Source organism: Mirounga leonina, unplaced genomic scaffold, assembly GCF_011800145.1.
Source record: "Mirounga leonina isolate KUSES-001 unplaced genomic scaffold, KU_Mleo_1.0 Mir_109, whole genome shotgun sequence".
NCBI lineage: Eukaryota > Metazoa > Chordata > Mammalia > Carnivora > Phocidae > Mirounga > Mirounga leonina.
In genome coordinates this window covers 4,893,801-4,914,299 of record NW_023270244.1, presented here as the reverse complement: position 1 = coordinate 4,914,299, position 20,499 = coordinate 4,893,801, and the positions used below count along the sequence as shown (strand labels likewise).

Here is a 20,499-nt window from a genome sequence, read left to right as displayed (position 1 = left end):
AATCAAAAGGAAAGTTGGTTGGAGTGCCTGCGTGGCCCAGTCATTGGTTTCTTGATTTCAGCTCAGATCATGATCTCGGGTCATGAGATGGAGCCCCGTGTCAGCTCTCTGCTGGGCATGGAGTCTGCTTAAGATTCTCTCTCTCCTTCTCCCTCACCCCTCCCCCATCCCTTTCTCAAGAAAAAAGGGGGGGAAAGCAGGTTTGAAGGAAAGATGTTCAGATAGAGATAATAGCACAAAGCTGAAGTAAGATGATGGACTATAACAAAGGGAGAAATCTGGTTTAAAAAAAGAAGAAAAGGTTTAGGTAATAAAAGTATGAGAAAAGGGGGTGGTAAAAGGAAATGTTCTTGGTTTCCATCGGAAAAATAGAGAATGAATTGTAATGAACTGCTGATATCCCCTGATTGAGAGTAAAAAGGGTAAGTACTATGATAACTGAAAAATAACCGCCAACAAAGAAAAGAATGGCAATGTTGCCTTCCATTTACCCTAAAATTTTCTAAATTGAGTAGTTACATGAATTGGATGTCAGAAGCTGAGAGGAGCTAAGCACACATAATTGGGTTCCTAATAAACTTGAGAATTTCATCCTTGTTCCTCTAAGTCATAAATAGTCATTTTAATTAATGAAAACAATGTATCTGTACTTGGCATTTTTTTTAATCCAGTGAAAATCTTGAGGTGATTTAAGGCAGTTTCTTTCCATTTATGTATGTATTTATTTAGAGGGAGAGGGGGTACAGAGGAAGAAGCATAGGGAGAAAGAATCTTAAGCAGACTCCTCACCCAGCAAGAACCCAGTGTGGGGTTTGATCTCAGGACCCTGAGATCATGACGTGAGCCGAAATCAAAAGTCGGACGCTAAACCAACTGAGCCACCCAGGCACCTCAATTTAGGGCATTTTCCACTTAAGAGGTTCTTGATTTAGGTTATGTGTAAAATAACAGCATTACTCTAGGCAGCATTTGGCCAGCATTTTAACTCTTGTCCTCATCAAACACTTGGATTATAGTTTTCATTTGATTGAAAAAATCTTATTTCTTGAAACAACCTAAAATTGGTGCTGCTTATCATTGCCATTTGTGTAACACTATGGGAGTCATTTAAATTTGTTAAATTTAATTAATAATTAAAGTATGTGTGTATATGAAGGACTAACCTATTTTCTTATTTTTTAACATATTTATGTGTTCATAATATAAAAATGTAAATTAATTATAAATTTACAACTTTATAAAACTGGACTTCTGTCTAGATATCTAATCCTTTTATGTTTTAATATTTCAGATTGTCATTTAGTAAAAATGGAGTGGTTAGAATAGATGGTTTTTCTTCTCCTGACCAATATGATGATGAAGCTATGAGCTTATGGACACATGAAAATTATGATGATGATGAACTAGATGTAGAAACTTCAAAATACATCTTGGATATCATAGGTGATAAGTTCTGTCAGTTAGTAACATCGGAAAAAACAGCTTTGTCCTGGGTGAAAAAGGATGGTAAGGAAGTTAAATATACAAATGTACACATTTCATTTTAAGAATTTCTCTTTCAAGTATACTTAATGGGATTAAGTCCCTGAATTTTACCTGGTCTCATTGATATTTAATTTTGATGACATTTTTTTATGTACAGATGCACCTATACGTACTTAAGGTAACATATTTTCCAACTGAGGTTGTAATGAATGGATTATCAGGTCATGAACTCACAATAACATTATGCAGTTTCTACCATTATGACATATAGTTAGCGTCATAGGGATATTTCAGAAATGAAATGGGGAAATTTCAGCCTTTGCCTGAGAAAGACATAGTCCATACCAATTATTTAAGTTTTTAATCTGGTGTGGTTCATCATAGTCTTTAGAGTTAGATGGATTTGTATTTTTGAATCTCAGATTTACTACTTGCTTTTAACTGTATGACTGTAAAGTGGAATAACTCTCATAGCTTTGTTTAGAAAGTAATTATATTTACATATGTAAAGCACCTAACATTAAGTACTCTAAATGTTAGTATGTTAGCTTCTTTTCCTCCCTTTCTCTTAAATCAGTGGTTTGTCCCTCAAGGGATGTGTAACAATGGCTGGAGACAATTTTGGTTGTATAACTGCAATGCTGGGGGGAGGTGATGGAGTACTAGCATCTAATGGGTGGAGGTCACAGATGACCCTAAATATTCTACATTGCACAGAATAGTCCCTCACAACAGAGAATTATTCAGTCAAAAATCTTAAAAGTGCTAAGGTTGAAAAACTCCATTAGATGTAAATCTTCTGAAGAGAATTACTAATTCAAGAAATCGGTTGATCTTTAGTTAATACATCCTTTGAAGTTCTTGGTTTGCCTTTAAATTTTTGTTTTTGTGTATTTCAGCAAAAATTGTGTGGAAAAGAGCATGTTTGCCTTTAAATTTTTATTTTTCTGTATTTCAGCCAAAATTGCCTGGAAAAGAGCAGTGAGAGGAGTGCGGGAAATGTGTGATGCATGTGAAGCAACATTGTTTAACATTCATTGGGTCTGCCAAAAATGTGGATTTGTGGTCTGCTTAGATTGTTACAAGGCAAAGGAAAGGAAGAGTTCTAGAGGTTGGTTTATAACTCTATATAAATTGAAATTTATATAATGTTCATTTTCTTTAGGGTCATTCATCTAGAAAATGATATGTGTGTGAGGGTTTTTTATTTTTCCCCTGCTTTCCTTTATTTTGAATATATTACATTAAAGAAGTTTTGTGAAGTTTATTAATGGCCAGATTTTCTAGAATAAAAACTGCATCTACATCCTTTTATCCTCATTAGAAAGATCCACCCTCTCATTTCAAGCAGGTAGTTGTGTTGTTTTTAAGATTTATTTATTTATTTTAGAAAGAATGAGCGGGGTGGGGGTAGGGCAGAGGGAGAAGCCTCAAGTAGACTCCTTGCTGAGCATGGAGCCTGACATGGGGCTCCATCCCATGATCCTGAGACGAAATCAAGCGTCAGACATTTAACTGACTGAGCCACCCAGGCACCCGTCAAGCAGGTAGTTCTTTAATGTAGCCCAGTTAAGGATAGGCTTTGCTACTTTCAGATTCCAGCTTTAGGAGCCCGAAGTGCATTCTAGAACCTGTTAATTACATGGTCGTGCACATGAGTCATTTAAATTTCATTAAAACCATGTGAACTGATTTTTCGAAATAATTGGTCCATAAAGTTCTTTTTTTTTCCTTCAAATTTTTATTTAAATGCTAGTTAGTTAACATAGTTAACCGTATAACCAATATTGGTTTCCGGAGTAGAATTCAGTGGTTCATCACTTACATAAAACACCCGGTGATCATCACAACAAGGGCCCTCCTTAATATCCATTACCCATCTAGCCCATCCCCTACCCTCCTTCCTCCATCAACCCTCAGTTTGTTCTCTGTCCTTAAGACCATAAAGTTCAAATCAAAACGTTCAAGAGTATGCTTCCATCAGTATCATTTATTCCCTAGTTCTTTGAGAAAAAAGTCTTTATTACATATGAAAGTAGTCTCTGAAGCTGTTATTTCTAATTTCTAGATAAAAATGGCACAAAAACAGGTGTTCTGCATGTTAGTACAGTTGGAGATAATATAAAATGTAAAAAGGAAGTAACTAAATTCACCTTTTCTCATGCTAAAAGTGTTTTTAGAAAAAGTTTATCCAAGGCAAATTTGGAAGTAGCTTCCTAATACTGGTAACCTGAAATTTTTCAGTAATTTGTTTGGGATAAAGTCATCATGAAATGAGAGGATTCAAATTGTGGAAGTATTAGAAGTAAAATCATGTTTAGTGATAGAAACTGTTTAATGTCTAAAAATGATGCATGTCATTTTCATATCCAGGTAACTCTTTTTCAGAGTTGTATATCAGATAGATAAATTATGAGTTAGCCATCAGTATCTTTTCCACTGGTAAGGTTACGAAAGCCTTTCTAACTCTTTTTTTTTTTTTTTAATGTTTTATTTATTCATGAGAGTCAGAGAGAGAGAGAAGCAGAGGCAGAGGGAGAAGCAGGCTTCCCGCTGAGCAGGGAGCCCGATGCGGGACTCGATCCCAGGACCCTGGGACCATGACCTGAGCCGAAGGCAGACGCTTAACCATCTGAGCCACCCAGGCGCCCCTCTAACTCTTTTTCTTAGACACTGAGCACTTAACCAAAAAGACCCCGGTAGTGGGACATATTTCCAAACATCATGGCTGTGTGTTTCTGAAATATGCAAAAGATAGGAAATATGAGTAAAATGTGAAACTGTAGTAAGGAATGCATTCTAGGGGCTCCTGGGTGGTGCAGTCAGTTAAGTATCCGAATCCGACTTGGTTTCGGCTCAGGTTATGATCTCATGGGTTGTGAGATCCAGCCCCACTTGGCCCCTGCAGTCTGCAGAATCGGCTTGGAACTTTCTCTCCCTCTGTCGCTCCAGTGTACATGCATGCATGCATGCTTCCCCCCACCACACACACCGTAAAATAAATACATAAATATTTTTTTAAAGAAAGGGATGCATTTTAGGCATTTACTATCTTCAAAATTATAAAAATACATTTGGATATTTTCTGTTAATAGGATTGGCTGCACTGTTCATCACATGCATTTTATATTCCTTTTTCCTGGCTCCATATTACTTTTGTTTTCCCTTTGCCTAATTAAAAAATTAATTTATCACATTTTGCTATATTGTATGCATATATATAAGTATGTAGCACTTTTTGAATAAGATAAGGTATGTATAATAAACCTAAATAGTTATGTTGCTATTGATATTCATAGTAGTATTAATTTTTAAAAGCATAGTCTGTCAGTCACTGTATCTTTTTTTTAGTATAACCTATATGCCTTAAGTTGTATTCTGTATCTATATATCTATTTCACTGTTAAATATTGTAATAAAATCATTTATAGGTTGTTGCTTTATATAGTGGCAATTAGCATAAGTGTCTAAAATATAAGCAGTTCGAAAACATTTACAGGTTACTGTGTAGGCTCTGGAGGGGAAAGTTGGTTTTTTTGTTTTGTTTTGTTTTTTAAAGATTTTATTTGAGAGAGCGAGAGAGCACAAACAGGGGGAGGGGCAGTGGGAGAGGGAGAAGCAGACTCCCGGTTGAGCAGGGAGCCAGATACAGGACTGGATCCCAGGACTCTGGGATCATGACCTGAGCCGAAGGCCAACTCTTAACCGACTGAGCCACCCAGGCACCCCTAGTTGGAAAGCTTTTAAAGAAAACCAGTTTTAGACACTTTAGACTGGATTTGAATTTTATTTAGTCTGCAGCTTTTCATGAAATAATAGTTGTAGATTTTCTATGCTGAATAAAATGAGCTTTCTGATATTTATTGCATCTATTAACAGCTACAACGTAAGTAGCTATCTGTGTCATCAAATTTATAGCAAAAGATATCCTTGAGATCAAGGTAATATTTTTCCTGTGTATTATTTGCCTCATGCTATGCCTTAATATGTTTACAACTCCAGGTATGGAGCCTTGTTTGAAGGCACTAATAACAAATATTTTGTATAAAATAGCTTTTTGTCATCCCATGTCAAAATGTCTTTTTGACATCCCATGGCAGTTCCTCTACATGTCTTTAAAGCATAAAAGGAAAAGAGCAGTAGCCTCAAATTTGTGTCAGTTTCTGATGTGCTAAGATCAGGCGACAGCCCTGTTGGACACAGAAAATAGTGAAGAGATAATAGGGGATGAGCGACAGAGAAGCTAAAATCAAATAAGGAAGATAGAGGTAACAAATACATTAATGACAATAAATAATGGTAATTTTAGAAAAGGCTAAATAACATATCAATTTTGTACCTTGTTTTTATAGTTATCAGAATGATGGAACTGTCTTATTTTTAAAAAACCGAACATTTGAAGCCTACCATTGACATTTTATATAATTGTGAAGCTTTTGGGACACCTGGGTGGCTCAGTTGATTAAGCATCTGCCTTCGGCTCAGGTCATGGTCTCAGGGTCTTAGGATTGAACCCCACATCAGGCTCTCTGCTCGGGGGTGGGGGGGGGCTGTTGCTTCTCCCTCTGCCTGCTGCTCCCCCTGCTTGTGCTTTCTCTGTCTGTCAAATAAATAAGATTTTATGTATTTTTTTGACAGAGAGAGACACACATCGAGAGAGGGAACACGAGCAGGGGGAGTGGGAGGGGGAAAAGCAGGCTCCAGAGCCCGATGCGGGGCTCGATCCCAGGACCCTGGGATCATGACCTGAGCCGAAGGCAGTTGCCCAATGACTGAGCCACCCAGGCGCCCCTGTTAAGCTCTTTTTATACAAACCACCAATTTTATAATTATAAAACCATGACAGATATAAAAATAAATATGTTGTAATCATACAGATAAAGAACTGTATGCTTGGATGAAGTGTGTGAAGGGACAGCCTCATGATCACAAACATTTAATGCCAACTCAAATTATACCCGGTTCTGGTAAGTATAAATGCAAATTATTTACTTAGTAGTGTAATAACTCTTGCTTGCTCTAGATTATTTAGGATTATGTAGGGGTATAATGGAATGGAGAGGTAAGGTTTTTCTAATCTTGAATTGTTTTTGTTCAGTTCTTAGAATCTTCTGTGTAATAAAGCTAGCAAGGTAAGCCCAGCCCCAATGATGAAGAAAGCCAGAGGAACCATTTTAGAGAGGGAAAACTAGAGTGTAATGAAAATGCTTATTAGATTTATGATATTCTCCCCTTTTTGAGCATACTGAATTTTTAATAGTAGAGGTAAGAGAGAAAATAGAGAACATGAACTTGGCTGAATGATCAAACCTGAAATAGATAGAAGAGATGGAAAAAAAAACGGGAAGAAAAGTGAAAGAACACAAGAAAACCTGCACAAGATAAACAGGAAAAATTTTATGATCTTAACAACTAGGGGCAATCCTTTTATTAACCACTATTATTTTTTGTAGTTTTGACAGATCTTCTAGATGCGATGCATGCTCTTAGAGAAAAATATGGTATTAAATCCCATTGTCATTGCACTAACAAACAGAATATACAAGTTGGAAATTTTCCTGCAATGAATGGTGTATCTCAAGTGAGTACAACTTTCTAATTATTCAAATGAAACGCATGGTTAAATTAATCAGCTTTGATATTTGAAATCCAATTTAGGACTTGTGTTTTGTAAACTTATGTTTTCTTTGTTACTGTATAAATATAACTACTACTTTTAACTCTGAATAATTGAAAAAGCAGTATTTTAAAAGTTTAATTGTTCTACCCTTACAGGTTTTACAGAATGTTCTTAATCACAGTAATAAAATTTCTCTGTGCATGCCTGAGTCTCAGCAGCAAAATAACCCTCAGAAGTCTGAGAGTAATGGCAACAGCAGCCCAGGGAGTGACGTAAGCACAGACAGCAAGTTAACTCCTCCAGAATCCCAGTCACCACTGCACTGGTTAGCAGATCTTGCAGAACAGAAGTCCAGAGAGGAAAAAAAAGGTGAATATAATTAAGTGTATAATAGAGGACCATAATATAACTGACAATCTACATTAATATGTAATATTCACTTATTACAATTTACGTTTGTCCTTTGCTTGCATTATGAATGGTTTAGATTCAGGAAAACATTTGTTTTCTGTTGTTAGGAACTCACCTTCCCATGATTGTATCAAAATCAGTTAGAGAATCATTTGTGGATGAGCATATCATTAAAGCCACCAGGGCAGTAGATTTGTAATTTAAACTATACTTTCTCCCTGTCTTAGCTGTAGCATTTTTCATTTGTGACAGGTGCAAACTCAGCTACATGTGTAAGATATTGAGGAAGGCCTTTTCATATTCAAACTGTTTGACTCCATTTTGAAGGATCTAACCCATCCTCTGGGTGTGTTCAGGTGAATAAATCACTAGTGCTACACTTTTTACCTCTCACTATCAAATGTAGGGTCCCAGTTTTTTCTGTACTTTAGCAGCATGCTTAATTTTATTTGAATTTTGTAAATGTTATATTTCAGAAAACAAAGAATTTGCCCTTGAAAAGCAAATTAAAGAAGAAAGAGAACAAGACAACCCTGATTCTCCAAATAGCAGAACATCACCTCCTGTGTCCCAGAATAATGAACAGGGCTCAACTTTACGAGATTTGCTGACCACAACTGCTGGCAAGCTCCGTGTGGGTTCTACAGACGCTGGCATTGCCTTTGCCCCAGTGTATTCGATGGGAACCCCAGTGAGTAAGATGCCAGATTTTTGGTTTTCATATGGACCTTAAATTTGGATTTGGCTGTGAACCACACAAGAAATAGATGCAAATGAAATAAAAGACACTTATTACTAGGCATGCTCCCAATTGCAGTATAAATCTCATAGCTTAAAAGCTGGAGATTTGGGTTTTTCCCCCCAGGTGAAAAAGGTTGGGGGGGGCATTTAATGCCAGAAGAGCCCTAAGAGTCTCCTTCAGAATTTGAAAACAACATATCTTGTAGGGGAAATAAATCACATGGTTAATGTTTTGTTACTAAAAATATTTAGTAATCAGTTTTTGTTTTAATTATGCACCAGAAGAAAATGAAAAAACAATAATTGTATAGGTAGGCACAAATTTTTAGTGATCTTTAAAAGTATATGGGAGATTCCACCCATCTATCTCCTCTGCGCTAGTCCTAAAATAATACAAAGGGCCACACTTACAGTTTCTGGGGACCTGGTAGTTTCTCACATAGAAGACCACCAAACTCTGGTTCATATCTGTTAGGAACAGCGTAGGGACTATAGATGCATATTCACTGACATGATTACATATTCTTGAAGGCACATAAAATGTTTGTGTTGGTTGTTTGCTATGTTAGGAGTAAACCAGAGTGAAAGTTTAAAGATGTATACATTTCCTCTTAATATATAACTTTTTCCCTAATAGAGTGGTAAAAGTGGAAGGACTATGCCAAACATTCTTGATGACATAATTGCTTCAGTTGTTGAAAACAAAATTCCACCAACTAAAGCCTCTAAAATAAATGTAAAACCAGAGCTGAAAGAAGAACCCAAAGAGAGCAGAAAATCACCCATGGAGGAAAACAATAAATTGTACAGTGATATACCACATTCTTGGATCTGTGAGCAGCATATTCTGTGGCTTAAGGATTATAAAAATATTAATAATTGGAAGCTTTTCAAAGAGTGTTGGAAACATGGACAAGTGAGTATTTTAAGCTAATTAGTGAAACTGAAACTGGTTGGATAGGAAGAAAGGGGAAAGATAGTACTTAACACATTTGGAAGTAAGAGATCAAAAACAAAAAGGTTAACAGAATTACTGTTTCTGAATTCTTATTTTTTGGTCAGATTTATATGAATTAAAGGGGAAGCACTGATTGATGTTATATTTTTTAGCTATCAGTCAACAGACTTAATAAAGCCATATATTTATAAAATTTGGTACTTCCTTTTTTTACATTTGCATCTTAGTACAGTTAACAGATTCATATCTACAGAAGCATTTGCCTCAGACTAACCAAAAGTTATGTAGATGTTTTTTTGCCTTTAATGTTCATCCATAGAACATTTTTTTATACATTAGTTCATCAGATCTTGAATGACATTATTTCATTCTGTTCAATGATGAAAATGATACTCTCTTTGACCAGAGTTTTCATAGAATGTTTGAGACACATTTCAGAGGGCAGTTTATTACATTAATGCAGAAATTGTGAACAAAATTAAGAATTTGCATGATTTAGTATTATGTTGTTTTTTTCTTGCTTTCTGGAATACATCGTTTGCAATTTTATTTTACTTTCTTCATTGAACAGATAGTTATTGAGCTGCTAATAAAATCTAGTCTTTGTGCTGGCCATTAAAGATACAAAAATAAGTAAGATGAGTAAACTTTAGTGCTAGTGGTTCTTATTAATCTTTTAGGTCACTAATCCTTTTCACGATGTGAAGAAAACTTCATTCCTTTCTCCCCAGAAAAAATTCATACCCATGTATCACACATACACAATATTTAGCTTTTTATTTCCTTTTTGTTGTTGTTGTTTTTTCCTTTGTTTTCTCTTTGGCTCCCCTTGAAGCCCTGATGCCATTGGCGGGTCATAATTTAGACCACTTGATTTGGTATGTGCTTGAGCTGTCAAGTAAATATTTTAATAAGTATGTTAAATATTCTAAGAACTTTGTTAAAGTGCTGTAAAAACCCAAAAAAGGGAATGACTAGGCTAGAGTACTAATTCAGAAATGCTAGTCTGAATTGATGCCTCAGGGGTTAAGTGAAATTTTTCTAGATGTGAACAAGAGGTTGGAAATAAACAAGAGCATCGGGTGCTTGGGGTACTGTTAAGTAGTTTTGTTTGGAACATAGATAAAAGAGTTCTGTGGGAGAATGGTGAGAAATGGTAGTTAGGGTTATGATTATGAAGGGCCTTTGATTATTACACTAAGGAGTTTGAATTTTATCCTGTAGATGATAGTTTTAATTGATGAGTCAAAGTAATCAGATTGACATATTAAAATAACTGACAGCAAAGCAGATTGGAGTTGAATTAGAGGAAAATAAGGCTGTAGGCAAGGAATCAAAATAGGAAGGTTTCCAGTATTTTGCGAAGATGATGATGATGGTAGCCTAAGAATTCTGCTTGAGAATATTCTTTTTTTTTTTTTTTAAAGATTTTATTTATTTATTTGACAGAGAAAGACAGCGAGAGAGGGAACACAAAGGGGGCGTGGGAGAGGGAGAAGCAGACTCCCTGCCGAGCAGGGAGCCCGATGCGGGACTCTATCCCCGGGACTCCAGGATCATGACCTGAGCCGAAGGCAGTCGCTCAACCAACTGAGCCACCCAGGCGCCCTGCTTGAGAATATTCTAATATACTAGCTAATTTGCCCCTCATTGTTTTGACAATATGACTACCATTAGAAAGCGTGGCATAGGGCTGGATAGGAGTATTATTGGTTAGCCACAGTATGGGCTGGGAATTAATATCCGAATTGCCAACAATAGTTAATTAACAGCTGAACCTATTTTTTATAGTTGGATATATTATTAGCCTGTTGAAGGGAAGTTTAATGTGGTCCCCCAAGTAAGTAGTTAACCAGATTTAAGATGATTTTTGTTGTTTTTCTTTTCTTTTGAGATATCTTTTGTGATAAGAACCCTAGCTAGAGGTTATTCTGCTCTGTGGTTCCTGAAATGTAATTATCTTAATGAAGTTTAAGATGACTTAATAAATAGTGTATTTTACAAGAGAGTCACAACTTTCTTTGTTCTCTATATCCCAGACATTTGCTTCTTTTATAATAAAGGAATTTAAAAAACCCAAAACCTTGGGGATAGTATATCAGATTGTTGTAGAGGTTTTTTTTACATCAGCATTGGAGTTCTAGAAGCTTTAAATCTTCAATTGTTAGTTTTGGGTTAGATAGCCTTGAGGGAATTCAAATTCATATGATTTCAAAGGAGAGATTTACTTTCAGGGAGTCAGCCATTAAGCTCGAAATTTAATATTTTGCCTGGTGGTTTAATATTTTTATTTATCATGATCTTTATGGAGGTAAAGAACATGTGTATGTGTTTTAAATGATACAAATTATGTTTTAATCTCAAGGACTATATGTGTTCCGTTAAAATCTTATTATAGCTATCACACATAATAGATACGTAAGTAGGTTATGTTCTAGCTTCAAAAATTAGTCTATAAATAAAGCAGCCAAAAATCCATATTTATACTACCTAGAACTGAAATTTTTAATCTAGTCCTTTAAGACTTCTTTCCTGAAAATGTACTACATGTTAACTTTAATTTTAAAAAATGGCTATCTGTTCTACATGGCATTCTCTCTTACTGTCTTTGACAGTATATTATGTCCATCTTTTCAGGTCAGGGACTATTTTCAGTAGTCCCTTTTATTTTCACAATTTGTCATTAGTCCTAAAACTTAACATGTTATCTGTTTGTTGTATATGTGTATAAAATCGAATTTTGGAAAATTCGTGTGCTTGTCCATATACCTTTTAACTTATCAATCTGTCTATTTATTTATTTATAAGCCTGCAGTGGTTTCTGGTGTGCATAAGAAAATGAACATTAGCTTGTGGAAGGCGGAGTCAATTAGTCTTGATTTTGGAGACCACCAAGCTGATCTCCTGAACTGCAAAGACAGCATTATTTCAAATGCCAATGTTAAGGAATTCTGGGATGGTTTTGAAGAAGTTTCAAGTATGTTGTTTTTTGTTTGTTTTACTGTTTTCTGAAATATATCCCCCCAAAATTATAAATTGCAAATATGACTTAACAGATTTTTAATCTTTGAAACTTCTATATTACTTTAGCTAATAAAGAAGAGACAAATACTTGGAAACAAGGGTCTTATTCCTTTGTTCCACCCCTAGTTTCCTTTGACCATAAATAAGTTATTTAAACTATGTTTCCTTATATCATATAGGGAATATTTTTAGCAACCCCATAAACCTCTGAGAATTATATGTTATGTAAAACACTTAGAAAATTAAAAATAAAAATGTTAAGACTAGTTTCAATAACAATTGTAAACAGATTTTTAAAGAATATTTTTGCAGTATTACAAATACCTAAATACATAAGGAATAAAAGTCCTAGTACTATGTAAGTACATAAGAAATTAAACTCAATAAGCAAGCATTCATTAAATACTTCCTATACAATAATCATCATTCGTTTTACATTTCTTCCTTCTTCTCCAAACATTACTAAAAATTAAAAGGCAAAAAATACCTTTTACTAATGAACTTCATTCTTTATAGAACGACAAAAAACGAAAAGTGGAGAAACAGTTGTTTTAAAATTGAAAGATTGCCCTTCAGGAGAAGACTTCAAGACTATGATGCCAGCAAGGTATATATTTTTAAAACGTGTTATTTTAATGCTTGGGTTTTTTAATTTGAGCTGAGATTATCCCCAGAAGTAGGATAAGGAACTACATATTTAACCTTCAGGCATTTTCCTTGCCAATTAAAAATAAATTAAGAACAAAACCCAGTCTCTGTATTCTCAGTAGGATAAAGTCTTTATGTTAGGGAAGTAAAGGAAAGAATGCTAATATCAAAGGATGTGGGGTCCTGTTTAGGACCTCCCTTCTCTTTATGCTTTTAATCTGCTATGATTAGAGAAACAGAATTGTAGTTTTAGTCAGTGTCACTTCTGTTCTGTGCTTGTCCTGGTGTTAGGCATTCATTTAAACTGAATGAAGTCAAGGAAAGTGTTACTTGTCAGAATCCTTAAGGAAAGGTTGTATTATGTTTTGAACAACCTGAAAATTTTGTATATGAAAGCACCTAAGAATGTTAATCTGTATTCAAAAGAAGTCAATGTTGTTATTCTTCAGATACGAAGATCTTTTGAAAAGCCTACCATTGCCAGAATATTGTAATCCAGAAGGAAAATTCAATTTGGCCTCTCATTTGCCAGGATTTTTTGTACGCCCTGATCTAGGACCCAGGTTGTGCAGTGCCTATGGTAGGTATATATTTGCATTTCCGTGAACTTGGAATTATATGAAATTTTAACTGCTGTCCAAAGATAAATTGTCTAGTGATTTTTAGGCTCTACTAAATCCATTTTTTAGTAATCCACTGAAATCTTTTTTTTCTATCAGATAGTATATTAGATATTAATAGCCAATATAGTTAAGTACTTGCTAATTCCTTGTAAAATATTTACATTTTCTAGTAATTTTATTTTTTATGGAAATTTCTTGGGGAGCAGGCTTTGGAACAAGGAAACTAAAGCTCAAATTACAATTAACAGATTTTCCTCATAGAGCTGATTTTAGGGGGACTATCTAGGATATGTATTCAGTCAAATAAAATTCTATTTTATACACAGGTGTAGCTGCTGCTAAAGATCATGACATAGGAACAACAAATCTCCATGTTGAAGTTTCTGATGTTGTAAATATTCTAGTCTATGTTGGCATAGCAAAAGGAAATGGCATTCTCTCAAAAGCAGGTAAAGAAACTTGAATAGTGGTTTGGGGGATGAAATTGAATAACCACACTAGGACTTATCTGGAATGTCAGCCTCTGAGTAAACAGCAAAGATTGCAGAAAGAATTGCAGTGGATATAGGGATATTCTAATCTTTATTACTTTAAGAGTGCTTGATTTACCTGTCTTTTTTCAATATAATAGAATTTTTTTTTTTTTTTAAGATTTTATTTATTTATTTGACAGAGAGAGGGAGACCGAGTGAGAGGGAACACAAGCAGGGAGAGTGGGAGAGGGAGAAGCAGGCTTCCCGCGGAGCAGGGAGCCCGATGCCGGGCTCGAACCCAGGACCCTGGGATCATGACCTGAGCAGAAGGCAGATGCTTAACGACTGAGCCACCCAGGCGCCCCTAGAAATTTTAATTTTAAAAATGAGTATTTTTATTTGCTCCTTTTCTATCTTTAATTGTTCTGTTTGTGAAAACAAACTGCTAAGCTTACTTTATAACACTTTATTGGAGAATAGAAAGTGGGTCCTGGGGTTCTGAGATTGATTAGATTTGGTTTGTGCCTCAAACATTTTTCATTTTTCCCCCCTCTACTATCAGAGAGAGAAGGGATCTTTTCTCCTAAGTAGATGTAACCTTTTGGGGCACCTGGGTGGCTCAGTCATTAAGATGTAACCTTTCTATCCATTGTATAGGTTTTAGATTTCCATCCTCTGGATTTCTTTCCGAAACCTTGTTCCATCTGCTATCCCCTTCTATGTAAATAGGTCTTTAACTTTTCCTCTGTGCTGGTTATTTTCTTCAGAGTAGAAGTACACTCTAGACTATTCCTTCTTTCTCAGAAGAAAACCTTCAAAACTAGATTTCCTTGCCACCATCTATAGCTCCTGCCTTCATAACAAATTCTTTGCTCTTTGTCAACTCTTACTCACATTTCAGCTCATTTCAAGTTGGCCTTAAATCTGCTGCCTCACTAAAATTACTATTACTGCGGCCCTCGCGAACATTCACGATTGGATAAGTGGTTTCAGTGGTTTCTTTCTGGTTGTATTACTGCTTGCCCTCTGAAATAAACAGCACTGGTAATGACTGCCTCTTCTTCACATAGTGCCCTTGGCTTCTGCTCCCCTACTTCGTAACTAACTTCACAGAATCCTAGGCTTTCCTCGACTCGGAATTTTTCTTTACCTTTTCTAGTTTACATGTACTTTATGTGAAGTTCTATGCATGACCCAACCACCGCGTACCTCACCAGCTCTGTATCTGGAGCCAAGAATGTATCTTGAGCTTAGTGACTAGGTGCTGAGGACATGGGGGTTCCTACAGTATTCACTCTACTTTCCTGTGTATTTGACAGCTTCCATAAAACACAACCTAAATTTCCCCAAAACGAGAAACTCATTTTTATACTGTTTCTCAGCTTCCTAAATTGACACTTGATTATAACTGATAAACTCTTTGCCTCCCCCACTCCCAAGGATTTGAGACTCAGGCACACTTGGGTTGTAGTCCCAGCTCTAATACAGAAATGTGTGACTTGTGGTTTGGATTATTTATCTTTTCAAAGCCTGTGACGCCACAGAGTTAATTATCTCTTTTGTGACTCATTGCACTTTGTTCAAATCAACCCCTATAGCATTTGTTCTTTTTTTTTAATTATTCTTTATTATTTTTTAAAGATTTTATTTATTTATTTGACAGAGAGAGACACAGGGAGAGAGGGAACACAAGCAAGGGGAGTGGGAGAGGGAGAAGCAGGCTTCCCGCTGAGCAGGGAGCCCAATGCGTGGCTCGATCCCAAGACCCTGGGATCATGACCTGAGCCGAAGACAGACGCTTAACCAACTGAGCCAGCCAGGCACCTGAAAAGCAGTAAAATTTAAAGGAAAAAAAAATTGAGGAATCATTCTGAGGTTGTCAATTTATAATTTGTTAACACATAAGATTTGAGAACTGAACCAGTCTTTGGATACCTTTTGTATTCCTATGATTGCATTTACCACACTGTGTGGTATTTTTATTTGCCTACATTTATTAATACTCTCTTTTACTCTGCTAGGTCTTGACTGGGTCTTTGTTTCACTCTAATCCCCAACATTCTAGGATAGTGCCTTGCATACATTGTAAACAATGTCTGAATAAAGAAATCCTTGCAACCAACTTTAAACATAAAAAAGAATTTACTGTTACAAATTAGGAAACATCTGATGTGTTCTTTGTAGCAAGCAATAACTTTCTTTTACTCTCAAAAGAACATTTCTTTAAAATGTTCACTGTAGTTGGGGCACCTGAGTGGCACAGTCAGTTAAGCGTACAACTCTTGGTTTCCACTCAGGTCATGATTTCAGGGTCATGAGATCGAGCCCTGAGCCGGGCTTCATGCTGAGCTGGTGCTTGCCTGCTTTGGATTCTCTCTCTCTCCTTCTCCCTCTGTCTGCCCCCTCTGACCCGTAAAATAGAGGTTATGATCCTTGCCTACCTTACTAAGTAGTTATTAGTGGTCATGAAATTTTTTTGTAAGTTAGGAAATGCTGTATGAGTACAAATCATTATTACGACCACCCCCTTGGGACAGGAAGAAAGTTGGTGAAGTTTGATTTAGAAACCCTTGAATTTTTAATCTCTTGTTCCCTGGTTTGCAGAAAACAAATGATCTGGGAAAGTTACTGTTACTCTGTCCCTTGTTACGCATGGTCAGTGTTTTGTGTTCTGTAACAGTTTAACTGGGTTTACTTTCTCTTTAAGAGTCCTGATCTAGTCAGGCACTGTACTGCTCTGATAGATCAATTCTAGGATACTTGGCTTTCTGGTGGTTTTTAATGACGAATTTGAAAATATTCTCCTATGTTTCAGGAATACTCAAGAAATTTGAGGAAGAAGATTTGGATGACATTTTAAGAAAACGATTGAAGGACTCAAGTGAAATACCTGGTGCTCTGTGGCATATTTATGCAGGGAAAGACATTGACAAAATAAGGGAATTTCTTCAAAAGGTATAAATTTAGGTTGCAAATAGTTTCTCTCTCTACCTTGAGCAAGGACTTAGTAATTTTTAATGTAACTTCATTTAGCATTCAGGAATATAAGATCATTAGGTAATTTTTACTTCAAAAAAGGAGGGGACTTCTTACTGTTGCTGAAAGTCAAAAGCTTCTTTCTCCTGCTCCTTTTAAAGCTGGTTTTTGAATGGCAACTTCTCAGTTGCTAGTGCTCCCATGTCTCCTTATAGTTACGAACTAATCTGTTAATGAGTCAGATTTTACCCTTGGTGAAAATTACAGGATATAAAAACTAATATGTCATAGAAACATCTAAAGAAGATAGGATCTTAATAGTTTTGGCTGTTGACATAGGCAGTAATTCTGCTCTTAACCACATCAGTTGGTCTGTTATACTTATTTGAATAGACTGAAATTTTGAGTAATCGTACCTTTAATTTAGTTGTTTGACACTGAATGAAACTGACATATTAATTTAGAATGGTTAGTTCAATCCTTTACTCAAATATTTGTCAAATCTGCAATTACAGGGATTTCTCGCAAGGGACCATCATTGCTGCTTTTCTTATTATGCTTCATTTTCTTTCAGAGTAGACTTAAGGTTTGTCTCTGTTCAGTATGAAGTGAAGGAGCTGTAGCTCTGTACCTACTATCTTATCTCAGAATACCTACTAGTATTTTAACTTAAAATATTATAAATTATGCTTTTTAAAGCAGAATGATTATTTCACTGGTTAGTTAAAGGGTCCCTTGAAATTGATTTGTCAAAGATTAGAGGGTTAGCAATATAAAGGTATTTATCTTTGTCCTTACATTTTAAAAAAAGCAAGATCAGGAAATGTTTAAGTCCATACATATGGATAGTTTGGCTTTTGACAAAAAAGCTACTAAACTAAGCTTTTCCCAATCTCTGTGCTATACTTTTGAAACGATTGTAAAGAAGAAACCAAATGGATGGAAACTTCATGGTGGATGGAAGGGGTGAGAAGGTGGGAGTATGAGTCACTTTATTAACAGCATCTCAATGTGCAGCATTGTTTTAATATCCTTTGGCTTTTCAAATTGTTGTAGAATATCATTTTCTTTAACTTAAGCACATGCATTGTTCCATAAGATTCTAAGAACAAAAAATGGTTATTGTAAAGAAAATTAGAATTTAACTGAAGAGAATTTATCATTTCCCTTACTTAAAATTGAAGTGTATATTTTAATTTTAATCCATATTGCAGATTTCAAAAGAACAAGGCCTTGAAGTTCTACCAGAACATGATCCAATACGTGACCAAAGTTGGTATGTGAATAAAAAGCTCCGCCAAAGACTACTTGAAGAGTACGGAGTCAGAACCTGTACTCTTATTCAGTTCCTTGGTGACGCCATTGTCTTACCAGCAGGAGCACTTCATCAGGTACAGAAAAACTTGTTTCTCACACCTCTGCTACTGAAGGAACCAATATTGAAAGAGAAGTTGTTCTGATAAATAAGAGAATGACCTGCACCCAGTTTGCTTCCATTAAGAAACCACTAAAATAGCTTTCCAGTGCTTGAAGAGATCTAACATAATTAAATGCTTTGAGAACTTGTTTCAACGGGAGCCAGATTTCCATTTTTATATTGTTTCCAGTTTAGTGGATCAAAATCTCATTTTTAAGACTTTTGAAGGAGGAAAAAGAGAGATACTGTATATTCAGTTCTCAGTAGTGAGACTTAACACTTAAGTATTAAGACTTAAGAGATCACACATTTTCTAAGGCACTAAATTGAGCAGAATGAAGTGTTGGCTAGACCATTCCATAATTCAGGGTTTTAGTGTAACTCCTGCCTTGTTAGTTTGCTAACATAGCAGTAGTGTGTCCAAAGAAAGATGATATGTAATTTTTATAGCTATTGATCCACAAAATTTAAAAACTAAAAAAGAAAACACATTATCTTTGTTTCTGTGGCTTGACTATGTGGCACCTGGAAAAAAGGCATAGAATAGATAGTGGGCATGGAGGATTAGATTAAAAGCATACAGTGGATTCCTATAAATAGACTGGAGCTACCACAGACCAGCTTAGCCCTCATAGTAACAGAGTATGCAGAGGAAACCCCAAAACCCCAAAAGCTAGTTTGCCTCAGAGTTGGTTCCCCACCTTTTCTACCACCTGGTAGTTGAGATGTATCTGATGTGTACTTTTTTTTTTTTTTAACCAAGGAATGTTTTCCACATTTTATATAACTATATATGCAATTACTGCCTGTTCAGCATTGTGACACCATCATATAATAGCACAAATATTCCTTAAGTGATAATAGTTGCTTAGTTTTTTTTTTTTTTAAGATTTTATTTATTCATTTGAGACACAGAGATAGAGAGAGCATGAGCAGTGGGAGAGGCAGAGGGAGAGGGAGAAGCAGACTCCCTGCTGAGCCAGGAGCCTGATGTGGGGCTCGATCCGAGGACCCTGGGATCATGACCTGAGCTGAAGACAGACGCTTAACCATCTGAGCCACCCAGGCGCCCCAGGTTGCTTAGTTTTTAACATGTCAAGCTCAGGGTTAGATTTACTATTCTTAGATATCAAATAGTATTTATGACAGTAAAATACAAACATCATAATAAATATACCTGTTTCACTACAGTAACTTCCTGGAGGAAAAAATATATTAAATGTATTAAGTTTAATGCATTATTTATGTTAAATTGTTTTATTGTCCCATGGTCTTACCTGATCATTTCAGAGATGTTGTATCATTTATGATTCAAGTTCCCACATGCCATTTTTTTGCCTTCTAGTCTCTTATCAGAAAAGAGCTAATCTGTATCAAAATGTAAAATACCCTCAATGGAGCAGCCTATTTAAGAGAATAGTACATTTTGTACTATTTTGTAAATAGAAAGAATTCTTTGATAATACAAAACAGGTTCCCTTAAATTCTTATATATTTATCCAGTATCTATTTTCTTTCTTTTTTTTTTTAAAGATTTTATTTATTTATTTGAGAGAGAGAATGAGATAGAGAGAGAGCATGAGAGGGGGGAGGGTCAGACAGAGAAGCAGTCTCCCTGCTGAGCAGGGAGCCCGACGTGGGACTTGATCCCGGGACTCCAGGATCGTGACCTGAGCCGAAGGCAGTCGCTTAATCAACTGAGCCACCCAGGCACCCCAGTATCTATTTTCTTAAAGTTAAACTGGACAGGGCAGTTTTTTAAATTGAGGTATAATTTTAATGTGCAGTTCTGTAAGTTTTGACAAATATATAGTTAGGTAACACCACAACAAAATACAATATACTTGTATCACTCCTAAAAATTCCCTCCTGCCCTTTTTTAGTCAACTTCTCCCATCTGATATTCCTACAACTACTTATATTTTCCTCCTATAGTTCTGCCTTTATTAGAATGTCATATAATATGTAGCTTTTGAATCTGACTTTTCTTGTTCAACATACAGTACATTCGAGATTCATCCATGTTGTTGTGTATACCACTGGTTGGATCCTTTTTATTGCTGGGTAGTTGTTCATTATATAAATATAACAGTTTTTTTTAATCCATTCACCAATCAAAGAAC

General features: G+C 35.7%; 1 protein-coding gene across 5 annotated transcripts in view; it reads left to right on the top strand.

The window, feature by feature from the left end:
- Positions 1 to 20,499, top strand: part of LOC118020124 (probable JmjC domain-containing histone demethylation protein 2C) — a 342,056-nt gene that overhangs the window by 313,753 nt on the left and 7,804 nt on the right. For all 5 annotated transcript variants that reach the window (XM_035020072.1, XM_035020055.1, XM_035020063.1 and 2 more), the window contains 13 exons: positions 1,292 to 1,506; positions 2,444 to 2,596; positions 6,363 to 6,452; positions 6,939 to 7,066; positions 7,261 to 7,474; positions 7,993 to 8,207; positions 8,895 to 9,173; positions 12,024 to 12,192; positions 12,756 to 12,846; positions 13,337 to 13,467; positions 13,837 to 13,959; positions 16,799 to 16,938; positions 18,174 to 18,350. In XM_035020072.1, the coding sequence (XP_034875963.1) occupies positions 1,292 to 1,506; positions 2,444 to 2,596; positions 6,363 to 6,452; positions 6,939 to 7,066; positions 7,261 to 7,474; positions 7,993 to 8,207; positions 8,895 to 9,173; positions 12,024 to 12,192; positions 12,756 to 12,846; positions 13,337 to 13,467; positions 13,837 to 13,959; positions 16,799 to 16,938; positions 18,174 to 18,350 (2,125 nt within the window). The remainder of the gene's footprint in view (positions 1 to 1,291; positions 1,507 to 2,443; positions 2,597 to 6,362; positions 6,453 to 6,938; positions 7,067 to 7,260; positions 7,475 to 7,992; positions 8,208 to 8,894; positions 9,174 to 12,023; positions 12,193 to 12,755; positions 12,847 to 13,336; positions 13,468 to 13,836; positions 13,960 to 16,798; positions 16,939 to 18,173; positions 18,351 to 20,499) is intronic.